This window comes from Notolepis coatsorum, assembly GCF_963971535.1.
Source record: "Notolepis coatsorum genome assembly, chromosome: 7".
Classification (NCBI taxonomy): Eukaryota; Metazoa; Chordata; class Actinopteri; order Aulopiformes; family Paralepididae; genus Notolepis; species Notolepis coatsorum.
Genome location: NC_140171.1, coordinates 9,930,244 through 9,954,455, shown reverse-complemented (window position 1 = coordinate 9,954,455; position 24,212 = coordinate 9,930,244). Strand labels below are relative to the sequence as shown.

At 45.5% G+C, this 24,212-nt stretch overlaps 1 protein-coding gene across 1 annotated transcript in view; it reads right to left on the bottom strand.

Annotated features, from left to right (window-relative positions):
• Nucleotides 1–9,991: 9,991 nt before the first annotated feature.
• Nucleotides 9,992–24,212, bottom strand: part of ncapd3 (non-SMC condensin II complex, subunit D3) — a 74,172-nt gene continuing 59,951 nt past the window's right edge. The window contains exons 30-35 of the mRNA XM_084317919.1: nt 22,769–22,893; nt 21,314–21,396; nt 20,074–20,127; nt 15,924–15,986; nt 15,766–15,817; nt 9,992–10,969 (exon numbers count right to left, since the gene is read on the bottom strand). Of these exons, the coding sequence (XP_084174045.1) occupies nt 10,894–10,969; nt 15,766–15,817; nt 15,924–15,986; nt 20,074–20,127; nt 21,314–21,396; nt 22,769–22,893 (453 nt within the window). The 3' untranslated portion in view covers nt 9,992–10,893. The remainder of the gene's footprint in view (nt 10,970–15,765; nt 15,818–15,923; nt 15,987–20,073; nt 20,128–21,313; nt 21,397–22,768; nt 22,894–24,212) is intronic.

Genomic DNA, 24,212 nt, shown 5'->3' with positions numbered 1-24,212 from the left:
TCCCTCCTCACTCCCCCCCCACCCCCCCCTCCCTCATCTTTCTCTGCCGAAGACTTTGCGATCTTCTTTGAGGAAAAAGTGGAGAACATCCGCAGCTCCTTCTCCCAACCCCCACCCATTCCAAATGCTGAATCGAGAACCTCATCCTTCACTCTGTCATCTTTCTCTCCCATTACAGAAGCAGAGACCCTGACACTGGTAACGTCAAACCGTCCGACTACTTGCCAGCTGGACCAGCTACCCTCCCCACTCCTCCAGACCATAGCACCAGACATCCTCCCATTCCTAACTGCAACCATCAACTCCTCACTCAACTCGGGGGTGGTCCCCACCTCCCTAAAACAAGCCAGAGTCACGCCGCTCATAAAAAAACCAACCCTGAACCCTACTGTCATAGGCAACTACCGTCCTGTCTCTCTTCTCTCCTTCCTTTCTAAAACACTTGAACGTGCTGTATCCAACCAACTTACTACTTATCTCTTACAGAATGACCTCCTAGACCCTAATCAGTCAGGCTTCAGGACTGGTCACTCCACAGAGACAGCCCTCATTGCGGTCACAGAGGCACTTCACTTAGCAAAAGCGAAAGGCCTCTCCTCTGTCCTGATTCTCCTAGATCTATCTGCAGCCTTCGACACAGTCAACCACCAGATCCTCCTTGCGGCCCTCGCAGGAATGGGAGTGGCTGGCTCTGCGCTGACATGGCTGTCATCATACCTCAATGACCGCTCCTACCAAGTGTCATGGAGAGGGACCCTGTCGGCCACCCGCCCCCTGCGGACGGGTGTCCCCCAGGGCTCGGTTTTAGGACCCCTTCTCTTCTCCCTCTACACTAAATCACTGGGTAACATTATCACGTCTCATGGCTTCTCCTACCATTGTTATGCCGACGATACTCAACTCTTCCTCTCCTTCCCTCCCTCAGATATCCACGTCTCTGTGCGGATCTCGGCCTGTCTGTCCGACATCTCAGCCTGGATGACGTCCAACCACCTCAAACTGAACCTAAGCAAAACAGAATTGCTCCACCTGCCGGCCAAATCCTCCCCCCTAACCGACCTTTCAATCACAGTCGAGAATGCAGCTGTGACTGCGTCCCCGACCGCCAAGAACCTTGGTGTTGTCCTCGACGACCAGTTGAACTTCTCTGCTCACATCGCAGCGACGACCAGAACCTGCCGATTCCTCCTGAGCAACGTCAGAAGGATACGCCCCTTCCTGACAAAAGAAGCCACCCAACTCCTCGTCCAATCAACAGTCATCTCCCGCCTCGACTACTGCAATGCACTGCTCGCTGGCCTCCCGGCCACTGCCACTAAGCCTCTTCAACTCATTCAGAACGCAGCGGCCCGCCTGATCTCAAACCTACCGAAGTCGGCCCATGTCACCCCACTTCTTAGGGACCTGCACTGGCTCCCCATTGCTGCACGAATCCGCTTCAAGGCCCTCGACCTAGCATACCGTGCGGCAAAGGGAACCGCTCCCGCCTACCTCCGGTCAATGGTCTCTAACTACACACCCTCAAGACCCCTACGCTCTGCATCTTCTGGCCGCCTCAGACCTACTCCTATCCAAGCTCCGGGAGGGTCATCAAAGAGAAGTCGCCTATTCTCAGTCCTTGCCCCACAATGGTGGAATGAACTACCCACCCCAGTTAGGACAGCCGAATCACGTCCAATCTTTCGCCGTCGACTAAAGACGCACTTCTTCAACCATTATCTGAATTAAAAAAAAAAAAAAAAAAAAAAAAAAAAATCTAACCCTAACTAACCGTACTGTCATGCACTTGTCCTAATAAACTAACCTACACTGTAGCACTCAACACTTTGATGAACATTGTTGCTCAGCTGATAGAGTTGTGCCCTTCCTGATGGCTTGTCGTACAGAACTTGTAAGTCGCTTTGGATAAAAGCGTCAGCTAAATGACTAAATGTAAATGTAAATGTAAATAAAGTAATATATAGGACACTATAAACATAAAGTAACATATGGGACACGATGTACACACACTATACAGGACTATATACAATATAAACAGTAGCTCAAATAAATGTATATATGAGTGAAATAAATATAGGAGGTAAAAGAGAACTTAGTGCAAATCTTTTAGCAGCAGTGGTACATAGTATAAATAATAAATAATGGCAGTCAAATACAATAATGCAGTAAAGTGGCAGTGAGATGATAGATATGGCAGTGAATAATACAATGTAAACTAAAATAATGGCAGTAAAGTGGCAGTGAGTTTGTAAAGTGGCAGTGTGTGTCTGTGTGTGTGTCAGTGGGGGGGGGGCAGAGTAAGAGAGGAGTCCAGAGCCTGTGGGGGCAGGGTAGGAGAGAGGGGGGGAGAGCTGGGAGAGAGTTCAGCTTCCTGACAGCCTGGTGTAAGAAGCTGTCTGCTGGTCCTGCAGCTCGGAGGCTCCTCATTCTCCTCCCGGAGGGCAGGAGAGTGAAAAAGCGTTGTGAGGGGCGGGTGATGTCGCCCGCGATGCTTAGTGCTTTGCGTGCCAGGTGTGTATTGTAGATGTCCTGGAGGGAGGGGAGGGGGGGCACCAACGATCCTCTCAGCTGTTCTGACCGTGCGCTGCAGGGTCTTGCGGCAGGATGCTGTGCAGCCGCCGTACCACGCCGCGGTTATGCTGCTGGTCAGGAGGCTCTCGATGTTGCCCCGGTAGAAGGAGCACAGGATGGGCACTGAGGCTCCAGCTCTTCTCAGTTTTGCGGAGGAAGTAGAGGCGCTGTTGAGCTTTCTTCGCCAGTGATGCGGTGTTGGTGTTCCAGGAGAGGTCCTCTGTGATGTGCACACACCCAGGAACAGGGCCGGACTGGGGAAATAATTCATACCGGGAGATATAGCGCGAAATATAGCCCCAGTCAGGCCACTTTTTAAGCAGGGGGTCTGGGGGTCCCCCACCAGGATTTTTTTTGTTACAAAGACTTAATTTCCTGCATTCTGGTGAATTTTAGTGCATGTGAATCACAAACTAATGAGCCAACAATTGCTTAGTACAATGTACTGTTATGAACCTCAAATAAAACTGTTGTGGCACTAGCAATGATACTCTCTCCACCTTCAAAAAGAAAAAAGCAAGAGCACAACATATTTGTCTATTTACTATTATAATACAGTTAACCACTCTCTCCACCTATTCAAACAGAGCAAGAGCACAATACCATATTCACTTTACTGATGCACTACCCATCAACAGTTAAAATAGCCCTTACACAAACATTAAATAACAGACCTTTCATTATTACAAAACTACCTGGCTCACTGCCTGGCTGTTACAGTATTCTGCAGAGTGCCATCTGCCATTCCATTCGCCGCCTCCACTGTCAATCAGTTGTATCGCCTGGTCCCGCCTCCACCAATCACAAGCGGCAGCACGGCTCCATTGTGTGTGTGTGATCCGAGGGAGAGAGTCAGATAGTTCTCCAACTCTGTCGCAGACAGTGAAATCCTGGTTGTTCCCCACCCACCTAGGTTATCTAACTATCGCGCCGCGCCGCCGCCACAACTAGAAACAATGGCCTGGCAAAAAAAAAATATATATATATATATATATATATATTTTGTTTAAATTTTTTTTTTTTTAATTTTTTTTTAATCTGTGCAGGCCAGGCCACCGGGAAAACTCCCGGTGCTCCCGATGGCCAGTCCGGGCCTGCTCAGGAAGCTGGTGCTGCTCACTCTCTCCACCACCGCACCGTTGATGGTCAGTGGAGGGTGCTGGGTGTGCGCTCTCCGGAAGTCGACAACAACCTCCTTTGTTTTCTCCACATTGAGAATGAGGTTGTTGTTCCCGCACCACATGATCAGTTGGCTCACCTCGTCCCTGTAGTGAGACTTGTCATTGTTTTTAACGAGCCCCGCCACAGTTCTGTCGTCCGCAAACATGACGAAGAGGTTGGTGTTGTGTGTTGGTGGCAGTCGTGGGTCAGTAGTGTGTAGTAGGGGGCTGAGCACGCATCCTTGGGGGGCCCCAGTGTTCAGGATGATGGTGCTGGATGTGTTGTTGGTCTCCCGGTCAGGAGGTCCAGCAGCCAGGTGCACAGCGAGGTGCTCAGCCCCAGCAGGTCCAGTTTCACTATCAGCTGTTGGGGGATGATGGTGTTGAATGCTGAACTAAAGTCTATGAACAGCATCCTGGCGTTTGAGTCCTTAGTGTCCAGATGGGTGAGAGTTGAGTGGAGGGCAGTGCAGATTGCATCATCGGTGGACCGGTATGTAAACTGGAAGGGGTCCAGGGAGGGAGGGAGGGAGGGTGTTGCATGACTAGCCGTTCAAAGCACCTCATGATGATGGGCGTCAGAGCAACGGGACGGTAGTCATTGTAGTAGCAGGCTGGAGAAGCCTTCTTTGGGACCGGGATGATGGTAGTGTCTTTGAAGCATGTGGGGACAGCGGCTTTGCTCAGGGAGGTGTTAAAGATGTCCGTGAAGACATCAGTGAGCTCCACTGCACAGTCTTTCAGCACCCGCCCGGGTATGTTGTCTGGGCCCGCAGCTTTGCGAGCGTTGATCCTGGTGGAGAGGGATTGTCTCACGCTGGCTGGGGACAGGGACAGCAGCTGGTCGCCTGGGGGGGGCGTGTTGTCTTCTGTGCAGGAGTGCTGTTGAGGGCTTCAAAACGAGCATAGAAGTCATTCAGGTTGTTCAGCAGAGTGGTGTCACTGTCGCAGGTCTGCGGTCGGGGGTTTGTAGTCTGTGACGGTCTGAATGCCCTGCCACTGGTGTCTCTGCTGTCACTGAATCGGTGCTCTATCCTCTTTGTGTATTGCCTTTTGGCATTTTTGATGCCACGGTCCAAGTTGGCCCCAGCTGTTCTCAGGCCAGCCTCGTCGCCTGCCCTGAAGGCGGCGTTCCGTGCCCTTAGTAACCCATGGACTTCCCCCGTCTGTCAGCCATGGTTTCTGATTTGCCCGCACTGTGATGGTCTTGGTCTCCGTGACGTCATTGATGCATTTACTGATGTAAGTATAACCAATGCGTTGTGTACTTTTTTAATTGAAAGACAGACACTTGCTCCACGGTCTTGGGTGGTTTATTCTGGTAACACACAAAAGATCCTGGTCAGACAGGTTATGTGGTCGGCTCATCAGACACCTCGAACACCGTTCACACGGGCTCCTTCCTCATGTAATGGTCAATATAATAACATGAAATAAACAATGTACAATCAAATGACAATATTTAGTACCTGCATGGTAACACACAAAAGATCCTGGTCAGACAGGTTATGTGGTCGGCTCATCAGACCCCTCGAACACCGCTCACTACAGGAGAATTAGGAATAATTAGCCTACTAGCATGTGGGCTAGTTATATACATTTTCGACACAATCTCACTTAATTATTATTTTAACACATTTACCATACGGTCGCTACCTTCTACAATTTATTGTCAACATGCCTACATTAATACTTCCAACTAGTAGTGAGAGTTAAACATTTAGGAATGTTATGTTCATTCTGGGTGTACTGTCTGTGAACCTACCACGGGCTGCTTCCTCATGTAATGGTACCACGCTAACGCGAACACTTGGGTTGAAGCCCACAAGGAAACGCCCACCAACCAATAAGAATCCCTAGAACAATTAAGTGCCATGCTATTGGGTCTTAGTTACCTTGACAAGTGGAATCACAATAAACTCTGTTACATAAGCAGTGACTGTCTCTGTGTATTCATTGATGTTGGTGTGATGGTTGTAGGTGGCTGCCTGCTTAAACATATCCCAGGCTGTGGTGTCAAAGCAGTCGTTTTGTGATCAATCTTAATTTTTTATTGATTTTCTTTTTTCTTTTACATGAAACAACACAATACAATAATAACAACAATAAACAGGACCTCACAGGACATAGTAACAACAATAACGACAACAGAAATGACAGAAACAATAAAAACAGAACGAAAAAATTGTAATAAAATAGTTTTACCACAGACGCCACAAAAAACATTTCCTCCCCCACTTCCACACCAGGACCCCCCAGGATCAGCACCCCGACTCCGCTTCGCCGCTAAAACATGGCTGCCTTCACTCTCAGCCGCAGAGACCCACAACTCAATACTGGATTGCCCAATCCCCACCACCCGGGCAGTAGAAATCTCCATATATATGACATCCAGGAAAGTTAATGACCAATTGAGTTTTCCAGGATGCTTCCACTTCATGGCTATTAATTTCTTGGCTGCTGTAAGGCCCGCCAGTATGATTATTTTTTTTGCTGTATGGAGGCCGGTAGTAATGTTATATCGTTTAGGAGTAGTGTTGTACTGTATGTCGAATTGTCAGGCCACATATGCTTGAAAAATTAGTTGTCATGGATTTCCAAAAACTAGCCACCGGTGGGCAATCCCAAAACATATGCATATAAGTGCCAGTAGCGCCTCGAGCACAGAGTGCATCGAGAGTCGGCCACTGACCAACCCCATAGCGCACAACCTCCTGGGTGTGAGATACATCCTGTGAATAATAGTTTAAATGTAATTGCTGGTTGATTGATTGAAAATGTTATTAACAGATTGCAGAATGGGTACAATACAGTACGGCTCAATACACACAATTGTTAAGGGGATGCAGACCAGAGAAAGACTTTCATCTTGTTTACATCAGGGTCCCCCATTTTCAATTCATCATAACATATATGACATACAGATAGACAGTACTGCTACATCTATACATTTGTGACATACCAGATTTGCAAATACAGTACTGTTTGTGATACAAAAAGTGTCCAGAAAAAGAATATATACATTTGACGAAGAAACTGTACATTGGAGGAGGTGGGGGGGGGGGGGGGGGTGGGAAACTGTACATTGGAGGTGGTTGGGTGGGTGGGGTGGGGGGGGTTGGGTAGGCGGGGTGGGGGATAACTGTACATTGGAGGTGGTTGGGTGGGTGGGGTGGGGGGTAACTGTACATTGGAGGGGGTTGGTGATTAGGGTTGCAGGAAGCCAATGTGACATTATTCCAAATATCATCCCAGTCAAACTCGGGGTCCAATTCCGGGATGTCCCCTCGCAGGATTATATCCAATGCTACATTTTTATATGTGGACTTGATCAATAGTGTATACAAATCTGAGACAAACCCTCTCGAGGTTGTCCTGTCTCTAATAAGTTTAACGAAAGGAGCGTCGATGTAATGTTTGGGCCCACGGAACCCCATGCGCCGAGTAAGTAAAGGAAAAGGGACGCGCCGGGGATATCATAAAAATGTCTTAGGTCCTGAAACACGCAAAGACCGGTTTTTATCATATATCAAAGCAGTCTTGAAGTGTTGAGGAGGCAGCCTCTGGCCACACCCGTACTTGCATCTGAACTGGTGACGAGAGCGAGAGAGAGAGAGAGAGAGAGAGAGAGAGACAGACAGAGAGGCAGACAGACAGACAGAGAGACAGACAGAGAGACAGACAGACAGAGAGGCAGACAAGGGAAACACCCGAGAGAGACTTTGACTTTTGATATTCTTTATTAAAACATCTCAACAAAAAAAATTGCCAGTAGACAAAAACCTCACAGCATCTTCATAAAATCAACCTTCACACACACACACACTCGCTCACCTGCACACACGCACACCCCAATATATCCCAACATTTTCCTTCAGCGCACATAAGCACAATTGACAGTCAAATGCATACGCTCAGCCCCTCCTCCCCCACAGTACATATTGCATTCCCCAGTCCCCAGGCATTCTTGAACGCACCAACATCATGTCTCAGTGAAAAATACATAAACTCCAACCTAAGGCGTGCAGAGATCATTCCCCTCAACATAGCCACCGATTCCGTAGGACCAACGCCCCTGATCTTATTCCAAATGGCTAACTTAGCCTGACCATATATAATAAAATTCAGTAGTAAACTTACAGCCTTATTACGCACTGAATACATATGTACAAACCGTCCAATCTTTCGCGGCCGACTAAAGACGCACTTCAACCATTATCTGAAATGAAAAAAGAAAAATAATAATAATAATCTAACCTTACTGTCATGCACTTGTCCTAATAAACTAACCTACACTGTAGCACTCAACACTTTGATGAACATTGTTACTCAGCTGATAGAGTTGTGCCCTTCCTGATGACTTGTCGTACAGAACTTGTAAGTAGCTTAATTTGGATAAATGCGTAAAAATACAGGCATAAGCGGGCATAAAAAAGATAGACAGGTTACAGGTAGCAAGGTATGGCAAATCACAGTGTTTCACATTAGGATCTAGCATCCCAATAGGCTCTCCGCTTACAGTTTTCAGTAATACAAATAATAAAATGATTCAGTTTAAAAAGTCTAAACATCATCCACCTTGTACTAAATGGAAATCTCCTCCAGAGATATCCTGGCCTGGGCCTCTTCGTCATCAATCATCTTCACACACTCTGTCTAGGGATGGGTACCTTTCACATTTGAACCGGTACCTGTGAATCGATACCGGTACCTGACGGTACCTTTTTTCTGTACTTTAGTCTCTAAAAATGTAATTTACCTACCTCAGTCGTAAAAAAAAATCCAAACTTCAAATAACTACTTTCGACCGTTTTCGGCTTGCCATTGCTCCGACTGCTTTGTTGTTGAATCAAGTCAAATCCTAGGTAAGCGTATATTGTGCGTGTGAACGTTGACGTGAAAAGAAAAAAGGTTAAAAAAAAATAAAAATAAGTGTAAAAAATAAATTATAATAATCCTTTTTTTTTTTTTTTTTTTTATCTCACGTGAATAGATACTCGGTAGTACCGGCGACGTGTTTCGGTAAGTACCTTTAAAAGTACCGAATTCAGTACCCATCCCTACTCTTCATTGCTGTTCAAAGCTTCACACAACTCTCTTCCAACCCCCATCCAAACATCGGTTCACTGAGAGGGAAGTAGGAACCAGGATTATAATCTTAGAGGGAAACAGAAACTCCAGCAACCGGGTGCAAGAACCCTTCTAAAAATCTATGTGCATATCCGTTTGTGGAGTGAGATTATGGAATGGATTGGACGAGGAGGTTAAAACGGAGTAAAAACATACAGCAGTTTAAAAGAAAGTAAAAAAAAAAATAAAGGAATATTGGAAAGGTATAAGGAGGAGGGAGAACATGACGTTTGGCATTAAAAGGAATATGTTATATAGAATATGTACTATTAACTAGTCAGACTCATGTATGTCTTGTTGAGATGTCGGGGGAATGTGGGAAACAGAGCAATGTTATAGCAATTGATGGTCAGGGTGTGGGGAATGGAAATTCACAAGCTTAGCTCCTTCCATCCCCCTTTTCAAACCATTAAGTGGTGTCTGTTGTTACCGTTGTCTATTGTATTGTTTTGTGGTGGTTATTGTACTGGTTTGTGGTCGTCTTGTATTGTATAGGTTGCATGGTTTGAAATAAATAAATGAAACTGAAACTGGACTGGTGGCACCCAGTGCTGTAGTCTTGATGCGGCAGCGGCTCAGGAGGTAGAGCAGTCGTCTGGTAATCCGGAGGTTCCCGGTTCAATTCCCGCTCCTCCCGGGCAGCGTGTCGAAGTGTCCTTGAGCGACCCCCAACTGCTCCTGGTGAGCAGGTTGGCAGTGCACCTTGCATGGTCGCCTCCGCCGTCGGTGTGTGAATGGGTCAAATGTGAGGAACAAATTGTAAAGCGCTATATAAATACACCAATTCCCATTTATATATATATATATATTTCTTTTTTATCAAGTTTTTATTTCAAGACTTTTTTTTTACAGCCAGGCCCAAAAGGACAAACAGAATGAAAATAAAATAACGCCCTCCCTCCCACCCCAATACCAGACATATAAACATATTAAACATTTTAAATCGACAGACAGTCGATCAGTAGACATATACTTTTTACATTTTGCAGACAAAAAAAATTACCGTTAATAGAATAAACAAAAACAATGAAGTGGTACATCGCCACTGTCACGCTTCCAATTACTATTTAGTCTAGATTTTTGCTGGGGGTACACTGCGATTATTGGGGGGGGGGGGGGGGGGGGGGGGGGCTAAGCCAGGTAGGGTGTCACTATTTCTGACAGAAAGCCAGGGAGACATATCCTTTGTGTCTAATAATAATAATAATAATAATAATAATAATAGATACGGTATATAATAAATACATGCATCCACACATAACTGAGAGCATTCAATAATGGGTATGAAAGCCAATTACATTTACAGCTTTTACAGCTGGAGAGATTAAAATGGTTTGGATTGATTTTTTATTTAATTTGCAATGAAAAGCATGGATTATAATGGTTTAAGAGTGCAAGTATTGTTAGAAGTAAATGCTGATTATGCTCATCAGTTATAATAGCAGTATTAACAGTGAACATTCCTGCAGTCCTGTCACAATTCAAGCACTCGTCTATTACAGGATATTATGAACATGGCAGTGAAACACAAACAGGATTCAAGATGCAGATTTTAAGTCTCTCCTGCTGTCAAGAATATTTAAAAACATCTGCAGAGGGTACACTATCACACTATCACTATCATCGTTTCCTGGCTCGGGTGGATCCGGGGGTGGGTGATGGGTGCCCCTTTTGCGGAGTGTCTGAAACCGTTACCCATGTTTTCCTACAGGGGGGCACTATCATTTTAAAGACAGGGGGGCACGACTGAGATTTATTTGAGTCCTAGACTGATCTAACAGCGCCCTCTATTGTAAGAGAGATATAACTGCAACCTCAATGATTTGAGTGATGGAGGAAGGCGAGGCTGGATTTAATGTGCCCACTACTCAGTTAATCAGGATGGTGCTTCTAGTTTAAAGCTGCACCGGGTACCGTAGTTTTGAAAAAGAAAGAAAAAATAACCACTAGAATAACTAGTCATGAATGCTTGAATATTGTTTATAATTTTATAAATGACTAGCATAGTACAAAAACAGGAAACAGCTGGAAACTATTGTCGAGTTTGTCTTGGTTTCGTTTGCCTGAGTGGACTCTCGACGTTCCATTGCCTTGGCTCTTGCGGAGCTCTGTAACACAGGGAATACATAAAATAAATAAATAACAAAAAATATAAAATTGCAATATTGACCACGGTAATTAAAAATGGGAAAAGTTCCAATGAAGTCTGCAATGTGTCAAGAGGCAAAGTGTTTCAGTAGCCTGAATTCAGCACTTCTGCCCTTTTACAAATGACATCATTCTATTATTAAATTCAAGTGATTCAGGGAATCCTGAATCCCCTAAACGGAATCATAGAATTATTATAGGAATGTTTAAGAAAGGGCAGACAGGATCCAGGCTAGTGTTTAAAAAATGTATTCTGGTGCCGTGCAGAATACCTGGCCTACCAACCAGATTGCATATCAGAAGAAGAAAAAACTTAAGGGGCAAAATTGGGACAATAAGTAACCCATCTTCACACCTCAGTAAGTAAAGTATTGGACAATAAGTAACCCATCTTCACACCTCAGCAAGTATTGGACAACAAGGCCTTGTCCAGACGAAGACGGATCCGATCTTTTTAGTTTCAAAAAGGTTTTCCGTAAAAACAAAATCGTCTCAAGAAATAAGTGTGTGCCACAATTGCACAAAATAAAAGTCTTTCCTGTTTTAGACGTCGCTCTTTTATTTTGAAACCCCCCGACCGGAAGTGTTATCGTTGTTTTCGCTAGCGGAACAACTTGTGTCGTCCGGTTCTGTGCTTTTGAGCTAACGCTAGTTTTCCAAAGGAGAGGAGAGAGATACTGCGGCTCACATGCGCAAAATGCAGCTACCTACAGGCAATCGATGATGAGGAGGAAGAGCTGCTGGTTTTAATCGGCTGGAGAGAGAGAGCGTGTCAAAGCCGTATATAATATGGTGCGGTCGTAGGCACAAACTACCTGTTGTATTAAATTAATTGATTGATGTTTAACTTGTCCCTCTGTCCAGTCTGATTTATTGATTGAAAACTTTATTAACAGATTGCAGAATGGGTACAATACAGCAGGGGTTCCCAAACTTTTCAGGCCAGGGCCCAGAAAATAAGGCGTCAGAGAGCCGCGGCCCAGTGCACATCGTCTGTCTTTTTTTTCTTTTTTTTTTGCCAGGTGACCGATTTTTTAAGCCAAATATCACTTCAATCCTATTATGTTAGTTCAAGTTAGTTATTCATTTATATGTGCTATTTATGAGAGGGCTAACTTGTTGCAAAATAATAATGATAATAATAATAGCCTCATTAAAATACTATTGTTGCTTCGGTTGTTTTCAGCGTTTTATGTGCATAATCTGTTATTTAGTTTGAAATGTTCGTTGAAATAAGTAGATTTTTCGTTTTTGTTTATTTATTAAGTTAATATAAAACCATATAGTCACATTTTAGAATACAATAGAATATAATTTTAGAATACAACTAGAAACACTGTCCTGGCCTGCTTCTAAGTTCAGTGGCCTGACAATTTTTTTTATAAAAAAATAAAAAATAAAAAATAAAAAAAATAATTTTTTATTTTTTTTTATTTTTTTAAAATCATCTCGCGGCCCACCCGTGGCTGCTCGCGGCCCACCTTTGGGTCGCGACGCCGACTTTGGGAACCACTGCAATACAGTACGGCTCAATACACACAATTGTTAAGGGGATGCAGACCAGAGAAAGACTTTCGTCTTGTTTACATCAGGGTCCCCCATTAACGCAACATACAGATATTATCATGACATTTCTGACATACAGGTATACAGTACTGTTACATTTGTGACACACACAAGATATGCAAATATACAGTACTGTTAAACAGAGATCCTAACATAAAATATATACATATGAGGGGGAGGAAACTGTACATTAGGAGGGGGTGGGTGGGTGGGTGGGAGGGGGGGTTTGGACATTTACGGGGGCCTCCCGTAGGTGCTCTTTGAGAGCGGTTTTGAAGGTGGGTAGGGATTAGTGCACTGCATCCCTGCCCGAGCCCGACGGGGCCCTACCCGACCCGGTTCAGGCTGGGTAGGGCTTTGTTTTTAAATAAATAATTCGGGCTCGGCCGGGCCGGGCAGCTCCATCTTTAAAAAAAAAAGTTTTCATTGTGCTCACACTGCTTTCACTTTCTATTTTGCGCCGTAACGTAACGTAACATAGTGCTGTCATCAGACCAGAGAGTGAGAGCCTCGTGTCTGAGTCAAGATGGATAAGCTAACAGACAGATAAAATAGTAAAGGAAGAGCTTTTGAAAAGTTCCCAATGCAGGAAAGGTGCATTTTGGAAGCATTTTGACCGCAGGGAGAACGCTCGAGGAGAGGGGAACAGTGGTCAACAGCCATCAACGGTGGATAGTTGGATACAATTATTTTCATCCACAGCGCCGGGAAATGAACAGCGGACCGAAATGGTTAATTTGTTGTTTGAAGTTGGAATATAGCCAGTTGGCGAAAGTTTGTTTGTTCTTGGATGTAGCCGGTTGGCAAAGTTTTGTTAACGTTGTTCAACGCAGGCGAGTCCTGCTTTAAATGAATTGGCTGCTGGTCGAGTGTTTTCTATATGCTTTGGTGTCATGACATTAATGTTTTAGTCTGTGTCTGCTGGCAAAGGTGGCAAAGCTGGCACGCCAGTACCTCTGTATACTCGCAACATCGGATTCGGTAGCATCCGAGCAGTGATTTTGTGAAGAGGCTGCATGCGCTTTCCCGGCACCGAGTCAGTCTAACGCGCGCGCTGGGAATAGACGGCATTCTAATAAGAAAGACGCAAAAACAGGCTATATAATGCTTCGTTAGTTTTCAGCGTGATATGCGCCTATATCAGGGGTCTCAAACTCAATTTACCTGGGGGCCGCTGGAGGTAGAGTCTGGGTGAGGCTGGGCCGCATCAAATAGTTTATTTAGTTAGCTTGCTAGCTATCGTTGGTATAGCTATTTAGCTAATGTTGATAGCATTGAATAGCATCAACGCTGGCTGGCTACAACAAATTCTCACAAGCTGGCATCGTAAATCTCAACACCAGCCATGGGAATACTATTTACTAAATTATGGAGGCTTTTTAATCGTCAATGTAAGAGAGGATGTCATGATCAACTGAAGGCGTATGCTATGGAACAGTCTATGTGCTTGGCTACTTAGCTAGCTTATTTGGGTTTTTCAGAACAAGGTATGTGACGCTAATCTCTAGCTAGTATCGTATCGTGTATTTCATCACAGTAGCCCCCCAGTATTTAATAAACACTTCTAGCCAGGACATATCTGGACATATATGTATCATGTTTATTTTTTGTTGGCTGGGTTTGCGCATTAACTCATTCTGCGCCAAACACGTAATATTACGTGTTTGCTCGCCAACCGTTGAGCGCCAAACACATAATATTACGTTTTAGATTGTTTTTTCTTTTTTTCGATTTTAATATTCTATACACTCTCACGGACCTCTGTTATCATTGGAACTCATTCTGAGACCTCGAGAGTGCAATGCCGGCCAAATCCTGCTAGGTGGCAGTATCGCCTACCCTTTGAAACCGTATTTCACACTGTGTGTTACATTTTATATGGTCCGGGTGGAGAATTTGGACCGCGGCAACTGAAACGCCTCATTCGAGCAACTTGGAACACGTCCAGCACACTTGATGCATATTTTGTGCCATTTCATGTCAGGGACCTGATTTTCTTTTTTTTAAACCTACTTTCTATAGAAGCAGCTGTGAGGTGCGCTGTTTTAAGTGAGCGTGGATTATTGAATTTATTGATTGATTGATTGCTAATTTTATTACTGTCCCCCTTGTTTCCAACTGGTTAAGTTTAGGCAATCTTTCGAAGTCGCTCTCTTTCGAAGTTGGTTAAGGTTAAAGTTTGGAATCAGGGCTGGTGGTCTATCGCCCTGCTCTAAAGACAAACTCTAACCTTAACCAACTTCGAAAGAGAGCGACTTCGAAAGAGTGCCTAAACTTAACCAGTTGGAAACAAGGCGGACAGTAATAAAATTAGCAATCAATCAATCAATCAATTCAATAATCCACGCTCACTTAAAACAGCGCACCTCACAGCTGCTTCTATAGAAAGTAGGTAAATTCTTTTAAAAAAAGAATTTGCAATTAATTAATCAATCAATCAATTTGCGCGATTTTTATTTTGTTCCACAATGACTCATGACCCATCAATTACATCATCCAACATTGTTTAAGAAACTAACACATACGCCGTGACAGAATCGTTTTTCATTTAGTCTTAGACCCTATCACCATATCCTTTCGTAACGTTTACTGTCCGCCATCTTGCTTTCACTTCTAAAAACTCGCATGGCGGATTGATAGTAATGCGGTTGTGGGCGGGTCCTGGGACCAAGAGCGTGGGGTTATTACAAATACCCACATGTAACTTGACCGTTTCAGCCAATCAGAATCGAGGAAATTTGCATGACGTTGTATAATATAGAATATACAATAGATCCGCAAAGATCGTGAAATGTCCTGAAAATAGGCAATGGAAAGCTGGCGCTAGAGAGCAGAGATGGGGCGTGGCTATGGCGTTGAATGAGTTAAGGGAGAGGTGGGCTATCGCGTCAATGGTTCAGGAAAGATGCGTATAGGCTTGTAGAGACGGGAACGCAAGGGCGGCGTTGATCTATTGATTTATTGCGTCTTCAGATTTGTCCGCTCTGGGACCCGTTCTCAGAAAATAGCGTATTCAGGCTCCCAGAACGCGGTTCCGTGTGGACGAAAGGTGCATACGATCAAATACTTTGACGGATACAACCGAAATAGTCTTCGTCTGGACATGGCCTGATGAGTAACCCATCTTCAACAATGGACCGTCTGGTTTGTATGAGTAAAGATAAATAAATGAAGAAACAGAATCACTCACAGATCAGGGTTCCTCATGTGAAGGAGACTGCCATCCACGCTCTCCAGTCCACCTGAGGAACACACGGTAAAGGTTTCAACCACAACAACCGCTTGTGAGAAGATTGCGTTGAGATAGAAGGGTACTCAGACAGTGGGTCAAGATGTACTGTAGCTTACTAGATCCTGGGTCACTGAAGATGGCGCTGACTCCATCTCCAAAGGTCACATTAGGTCCGAGATCTAAGGCACAGGAAATCATTTGTCTTAATTTTTATACTCATTCTATGTCTGCACTTTATGCACCGCTTTTATTTCACACGATTCACAATACAAGTGGGGCCTCACAGCCCCAGGAGGTGGGACCTCACAGCCCCAGGAGGTGAGACCTCACAGCCCCAGGAGGTGGGACCTCACAGCCCCAGGAGGTGGGGCCTCACAGCCCCAGGACCCAGGAGGTGGGGCCTCACAGCCCCAGGAGGTGGGGCCTCACAGCCCCAGAAGGTGGGGCCTCACAGCCCCAGGAGGTGGGACCTCACAGCCCCAGGAGGTGGGGCCTCACAGCCCCAGGAGGTGGGGCCTCACAGCCCCAGGAGGTGGGGCCTCACAGCCCCAGGAGGTGGGGCCTCACAGCCCCAGGAGGTGGGGCCTCACAGCCCCAGGAGGTGGGACCTCACAGCCCCAGGAGGTGGGGCCTCACAGCCCCAGGAGGTGGGGCCTCACAGCCCCAGGAGGAGGGACCTGTGCAGGAACGCCTCTTGGGGTTGGACGTTTTAATACAGAAATATATCACAATCTTTTATTTTTTTCCATAGATTTTAATGACAGAAATCTATTACAATCTCTTTTTTTTCCTAATTATTTTTCATAGATTTGAATCAGAAATCTATTACAGAAATCTATGAAATATTTTCCGGGAGGTTAATTTAATGCCCGTCTATAATTATGCCAATTCTACGCACATTTTATGCCTATGTCTATTTTGTGTCGACATCACTGCTGTGAAGCACTTTAGGCTGCAATTCTTGTATGAAAGGTGCTACACTAATAAAGTTTATTATTATTCATTGCTTTGTCATCAGCTGGGGTTGGGGGCGACAGTGGCTCAGGAGGTAAAGCAGTCGTCCGGTAGTCGGAAGGTTCCCGGTTCGATTCCCGCCCCTCCTGGGCAGCATGTCGAAGTGTCCTTGAGCAAGACACTTTTAACCCCTAATTGCTCCCGATGAGCAGGTTGGCACCTTGCAAGGTTGCCTCTGCCATCGGTGTGTGAATGTGTGAGTGAATGGGTCAAATGTGAGGAACAAATTGTAAAGCGATTTGGATAAAAGCGCTATATATAAATGCAGCCATTTACCATTTTGTCTCTGGTTGTAGAGGTAGGATGTGGTGCCGGCCCTTTATCTGTTCTTGCTACAAGCTCTTTCAGCTCGTCAGTCATTGAGGCTCAGTCTAGCTTTTTGAACTTTGAACCCTGAGCCCTACAGGAAAGTCTTATGCAGTTCTCTCAGTCTCTCTCTGCTGCGCTGCTCTCTATGAAGACACACCATGATGCGGTCTGTGGTGCTGAACTGGAGAGCGGAGAGGCATCACGTCTTATTTATCTCTCTCTCTTAAGAACATTCACTTATACAAAAACTGAAACGGATTATATCTCTTCGGAGGGTCTCTGCATTTATTTGACTCAACAACACGGGCAACAGTCAGAGTCTTCCGCCAACAACATTCTCGCTGGCGCGGCTGGGTAGTGTAGAGGTCTAAGCTCTGGAGCAGCTGGGTAGTGTAGAGGTCTAGGTAGTGTAGAGGTCTAAGCTCTGGAGCAGCTGGGTAGTGTAGAGGTCTAGGTAGTGTAGAGGTCTAAGCTCTGGAGTGGCTGGGTAGTGTAGAGGTCTAAGCACTGGAGCGGCTGGGTACTGTAGAGGTCTAAGCACTGGAGCGGCTGGGTAGTGTAGAGGTCTAAGCACTGGAGCGGCTGGATAGTGTAGAGGTCTAAGCACTGGAGCGGCTGGGTACTGTAGAGGTCTAAGCACTGGAGCGGCTGGGTAGTGTAGAGGTCTAAGCACTGGAGCGGCTGGATAGTGTAGAGGTCTAAGCACTGGAGCAGCTGGGTAGTGTAGAGGTCTAAGCACTGGAGCAGCTGGGTAGTGTAGAGGTCTAAGCTCTGGAGCAGCTGGGTAGTGTAGAGGTCTAAGCACTGGAGCGGCTGGGTAGTGTAGAGGTCTAAGCACTGGAGCAGCTGGGTAGTGTAGAGGTCTAAGCTCTGGAGCGGCTGCGTAGTGTAGAGGTCTAAGCACTGGAGCAGCTGGGTAGTGTAGAGGTCTAAGCTCTGGAGCGGCTGCGTAGTGTAGAGGTCTAAGCTCTGGAGTGGCTGGGTAGTGTAGAGGTCTAAGCACTGGAGCAGCTGGGTAGTGTAGAGGTCTAAGCTCTGGAGTGGCTGGGTAGTGTAGAGGTCTAAGCTCTGGAGCGGCTGCGTAGTGTAGAGGTCTAAGCTCTGGAGCGGCTGCGTAGTGTAGAGGTCTAAGCTCTGGAGCGGCTGCGTAGTGTAGAGGTCTAAGCTCTGGAGCGGCTGCGTAGTGTAGAGGTCTAACCACTGGAGCGGCTGGGTAGTGTAGAGGTCTATGTAGTGTAGAGGTCTAAGCTCTGGAGTGGCTGGGTAGTGTAGAGGTCTAACCACTGGAGCGGCTGGGTAGTGTAGAGGTCTATGTAGTGTAGAGGTCTAAGCACTGGAGCAGCTGGGTAGTGTAGAGGTCTAACCACTGGAGCGGCTGGGTAGTGTAGAGGTCTATGTAGTGTAGAGGTCTAAACACTGGAGGAGCTGGGTAGTGTAGAGGTCTAAGCTCTGGAGCGGCTGCGTAGTGTAGAGGTCTAAGCACTGGAGCAGCTGGGTAGTGTAGAGGTCTAAACACTGGAGTGGCTGGGTAGTGTAGAAGTCTAAACACTGGAGTGGCTGGGTAGTGTAGAGGTCTAAACACTGGAGCAGCTGGGTAGTGTAGAGGTCTAACCACTGGAGCAGCTGGGTAGTGTAGAGGTCTAAGCACTAGGAGCAGCTGGGTAGTGTAGAGGTCTAAGCTCTGGAGCAGCTGGGTAGTGTAGAGGTCTAAACACTGGAGCAGCTGGGTAGTGTAGAGGTCTAAGCTCTGGAGCAGCTGGGTAGTGTAGAGGTCTAAACACTGGAGCAGCTGGGTAGTGTAGAGGTCTAAGCTCTGGAGCGGCTGCGTAGTGTAGAGGTCTAAGCACTGGAGCAGCTGGGTAGTGTAGAGGTCTAAACACTGGAGTGGCTGGGTAGTGTAGAGGTCTAACCACTGGAGCAGCTGGGTAGTGTAGAGGTCTAAGCACTAGGAGCAGCTGGGTAGTGTAGAGGTCTAAGCTCTGGAGCAGCTGGGTAGTGTAGAGGTCTAAACACTGGAGCAGCTGGGTAGTGTAGAGGTCTAAGCTCTGGAGCAGCTGGGTAGTGTAGAGGTCTAAACACTGGAGCAGCTGGGTAGTGTAGAGGTCTAAACACTGGAGCAGCTGGGTAGTGTAGAGGTCTAAACACTGGAGTGGCTGGGTAGTGTAGAGGTCTAAGCACTGGAGCAGCTGGGTAGTGTAGAGGTCTAAACACTGGAGTGGCTGGGTAGTGTAGAGGTCTAACCACTGGAGCGGCTGGGTAGTGTAGAGGTCTAACCACTGGAGCGGCTGGGTAGTGTAGAGGTCTAAGCTCTGGAGCGGCTGGGTAGTGCAGAGGTCTAAACACTGGAGCGGCTGGGTAGTGCAGAGGTCTAAACACTGGAGCGGCTGGGTAGTGTAGAGGTCTAAGCTCTGGAGCGGCTGGGTAGTGTAGAGGTCTAAGCACTCGCCTACCACCAACGAGACCCGGGTTCAGTTCCTGGGGTATGAGTCCTGGACTCCTGGTCATTGCAATAGCGACTCAGACCGATAGCAGGGCAGCGCAGCGACCAGGAAGGAACTGGCATAACGACTAAATTGGGGGATGGGAGAAAATAATTCAACAGGAAAGAAAAAGATTATGGCTAAGCTAGTCTGACACAGACTTCGGGACAGGATTTATTTTATTTGGAATATAATATATAAGCCTACTTTTCAATTAAGTAATTAATCAATCAATCAATTACATTTGTGTCAATGCTGGGTGGTGGGGGGGGGGGGGCAGTATGTCAAAGCATGGAAAGAAATATGTGCATAGAAGGGCTAGAAACCGGTTGTCCCTGCATGTCAGTTGGTACTAGTTGGTACGCAGTAATACTTATTACAATGTATAACCATGTTATCCACTTCTCTATTTAAGACATTTGATAGGTCAAGGCATTTTGAAAGAGGCGCATCGCATACATACCTAGTGGGGTGCTGATAGCTCTGTGAGGCATCCATCTTTTCTTGGGGATCATCACTGCAATCAAATGAACGTAAGCAAATTACAGTCAATTTGGACACATTTCTGTCATTTCAGTTATTATTTGACCATCCTCAGCTGAAGCATAATCAGTCCCTCCCCCAAACGGCACAGTGGTGCAGTGATGAGCACTGTTGCAGGGGGCCTTTCTCCCCGTGTTTGCGTGGGTTTCCTCTGGGTTCTCTGGTTTACTCCCACACCATAAAAGACATGAATGCTAGATTTCCTGCCATTGCCCTCGACCAAGATACTGGCATTACAACTGGAGTTTTTATACCAATCCTTTCAAATGTGCTGTGCACGTTTCTGATCCCTAAAGGATGAACCTTTTCGATTTTTGATTAAAAAAAATTATGATGAATTGAAAATGGGGGACTCTGATCTGTAAACTAGACGCAAGTCTTTCTCTGGTCTGCATCCCCTTAACAATTGTGTGTATTGAGCCGTACTGTATTGTACCCATTCTGCAATCTGTTAATACAATTTTCAATCAATCAATCAATCAGTTGGTGCCTTCACCAAGGTACTGGCATTACAACTGGAGTTGGTCCCATCACCAAGGTACTGGTATTACAACTGGAGTTGGTCCCATCACCAATGTACTGGCATTATAACTGGAGTTGGTCCCTTCACACTTAATGTAGCCAGTGACACTATGTATCCATAACAAAAACAGACAGACAGAAGATCTATTTTTTCCATTTATACAAACATTATAAATGTTTTAACTTTTAATCAAATGTCAAAAACAATGATTTGATTATTTGACTTATGTGCCAACAGCAGGTATATATCCCAGTACGGCTAGAACCATCAATCCAACTTTTGTGACCATGCCCCTTATTCGAGCCGTTGAGTAGTTACTGTTTTTTTATGAGAGTAGCGCCACCATGAGGCCAGATTAACTCTACATGCCTCCTCGCTGTAGTAAGGCAAATATATTTTGTCAAGTTCGGTGGGAATCGGATCAGGACACTGATGCGAGTATTGAACGCTTGGCCCGATGGTGGCCCTAGAGGAAAGGTCATGGGGTCACAAAAATCTAAAAAGGTTCATCCTCAAATTTGAAAGGATCGGTATAAAAGCTGGAAAAGGCAGCGGCGGTCGAGGTAAATCTACCAGACACTGGGATAAAATCATTGTTTCTGAACGATCCCTTTGGTTTGTTTAAACGCAGCCATACCTGAGGCCTCCATAGGCAGGGAGCAGCGGCCTCCAGGACCCGTCTGCAGCAGAGTGGCGACCCGCAGCCCGGCTCGAGGGTTCCTGAGGTTCCCCAAACACACCAGGGCTCAGACACTCATCTTTCACCATTTCATGATATTATGGACGGTTTCAACTTGGCAACATAAACATTCCAAAATATGGAACCAACTTTATTTCCTGTCGCAGTGTTTGTCGATACAACAGCCGACAGGAAGTAAACATGGGTCTGAACTGGAAATCAGAGCATCAAGACATTAAGTGATGTCGTCAAGTGAAACCTTTTAGAGTTGGTCGATTGATTATGAAAATTAGTGAGAGATTTTGGAGGTTCATGGAATTTTTGTTTCATCCAAATGAGTTTGATTTAGAGGTAGAGCTCACAGCTCTGAATCAGAACATGAACCTGAGGGATCCTGTGAATTGTTCCACTCTCCACCATCTGTGGAGCAGCTCCAGGAGTTGTATCTTGATGACACCATCACAACAGTCTTGATGATGGTATTCAGTTTAAAGGAACACTCCCAACAAGTGTATTTATGAAAGAAAGACTTCATATTCACAAATCGAAATAGAGTTGTACAGTATTATAGAAATACAGTGAATTCTATTTTAGGGTGGCATTTTCTTTATAATGTTCAAATGTTACGTTCTTTGTTGGATAGCGATAACTTATAGAATTAGAAAATTATTCCATCAAAAGGAAACAAAATCTGCAGCCAAACCTGACATTACAGATTTTACTGCCTGAAAAAGAGGTTTTGATACAGATTCCCATGACATTTACAAAATAATTTGGACATGTGTCATTTGCCATAACTTTTCCAGGCCTGAAAAACACCATTTTCAAATGCAGCTGACTCTTATCTCCAAATGACTATTCCAGGTTTCCCGTGACACAAGCAGTTATTATTCAAGCGGTAGCTTCAGATTAACCAGTGTTTCCCACAGGATTTCGTAAGACTGTGGTGGGTGAACCTCTGACCCTCTAGGGGGGTCCGGGGGCATGCTCCCCCGGGATTATCTTTTTTCTTTTTTTATATTTTAAAGTTAAATGCATAAATCTGGTGCACTTTGAGAGCAAAATAAAGAGGCTAGATCTATGATGAACTTTGTGCTTAAAACACAAAATCGACTAGACTAGAGCATAACATTACATTTGAGCCATGAAAGAAATGAAGCATGTGTTGACATTTATTTCTTTAGAAAATAAGAAGATATATACTGGATTACTATTACGACTACTAGCACTGCCAATACTACTGATACATCCCTATTGGCAAACTTTATATTTAAAAATAATAATAAAAAAAATATATATATTATAAAACTGTGGCGGGACAAATTAGACTGTGGTGGGTCGCCACAGTCTAGAGGCAATTCATGGGAAACACTGGATGAACCATTCATTCCCACTCAGTGGTGGAGCCCGTACCTGGCCGACTGGATGAGTCTCGGGGTGATCAAGACTCCGCTGGGCCGCAGTGCCTGGGGTGTAGTGAACCCAACCTGGAGGCTTCTAGCGGCTGCAGCGGGGGCTGGCGAGCCCAGCACGGAACCCTGGAGGAGATGGACACAGAGGGACGATATTACACAACATAGTCCATTTAGAAGACATGTTCGCATTAGATTATCCCTTGCACTTAAGAACCATATAACTCTACTAAGTTTTCAAATTGTTCGGACAGCCCATTCGCAGATGTAAAGTCGTTTCAAAATCACTTTGTAGTGTGAATGTGACGTATCACAGGAAACGACTCAACCTCTACCGTCTTTAACTCTGAATGACCGCAACACTCTTGACTTGCTACCTTTAGATAATAAACGACTCAACCTCTACCGTCTTTAACTCTGAATGACCACAACACTCTTGACTTGCTACCTTTAGATAATAAACTACTCAACCTCTACTGTCTTTAACTCTGAATGACCGCAACACTCTTGACTTGCTACCTTTAGATAATAAACGACTCAACCTCTACTGTCTTTACCACTTGTATCTATTGCTATGTCCGCCCACTACAATCACATGAGCTGTCTAACGCCTGTCCCGTCTCCCTGTGAGTTGCCATCCTGGAGTGCTGACCGGAGTGTCGGACGTCCCGTGATGAAGGCCGGGAGGTTGCGACCCCCTCTGCGTGCCCCCCTGTCTCCGGAGGTCTCGTAGTGGTGACCGGAGTGCCGGACGTCCCGCGATGATGTCGGGGAGTTCGCGACCCTCTCTGCGCCGCCCCCTATCTCCCTGTCTCCGGCTGTCCCTGAGCAATGACCGGAGTGTTGAATGTCCCGTGATTAAGACGGGGAGGAAGCGACCCTCTCTGCACCGCCCCTGTGCCTCAAATAGATTCGCTATCAGCTCTATCTTCAATCTTTCAAAATGTTCAGTTGCTATCGCTATCAGCTCTATCTTTAATCTTTCAAAATGTACAGTTGCTATTGCATGCACTCATCTGTGTTTCACCACACACATGAGTGCATGCTTACCAACTGTCCGTCTGCAACACTACTATCACCGACATCTAAGAAGGGAGATCCCCCATTGAATGGCCCTTCTAAGGTTTCTCTCCTCCACACTGCCTGTGGAGCATTTTTACCTATTGTTAGGTTTTAGTGAGTTTTTCCTTACCTTCGCGTGGGGTACGTCTGGGAGTGCTTGCATTCTTTCATCTATTTGCATTTATTTTAAATTTGTTGGACCTTATGGTGTCCTTGTTCTGTTCTTATTGTTATGTTTTCTTCTTGACTTGTTTAAAGAAGACTTGTACGGCCCATGGGGACATTAACGTGTGTTGTTGGGCCTTACAAATAAATTTGATTTGATTTGATTTGAATGACCGCAACACTCTTGACTTGCTACCTTTAGATAATAAACTACTCAA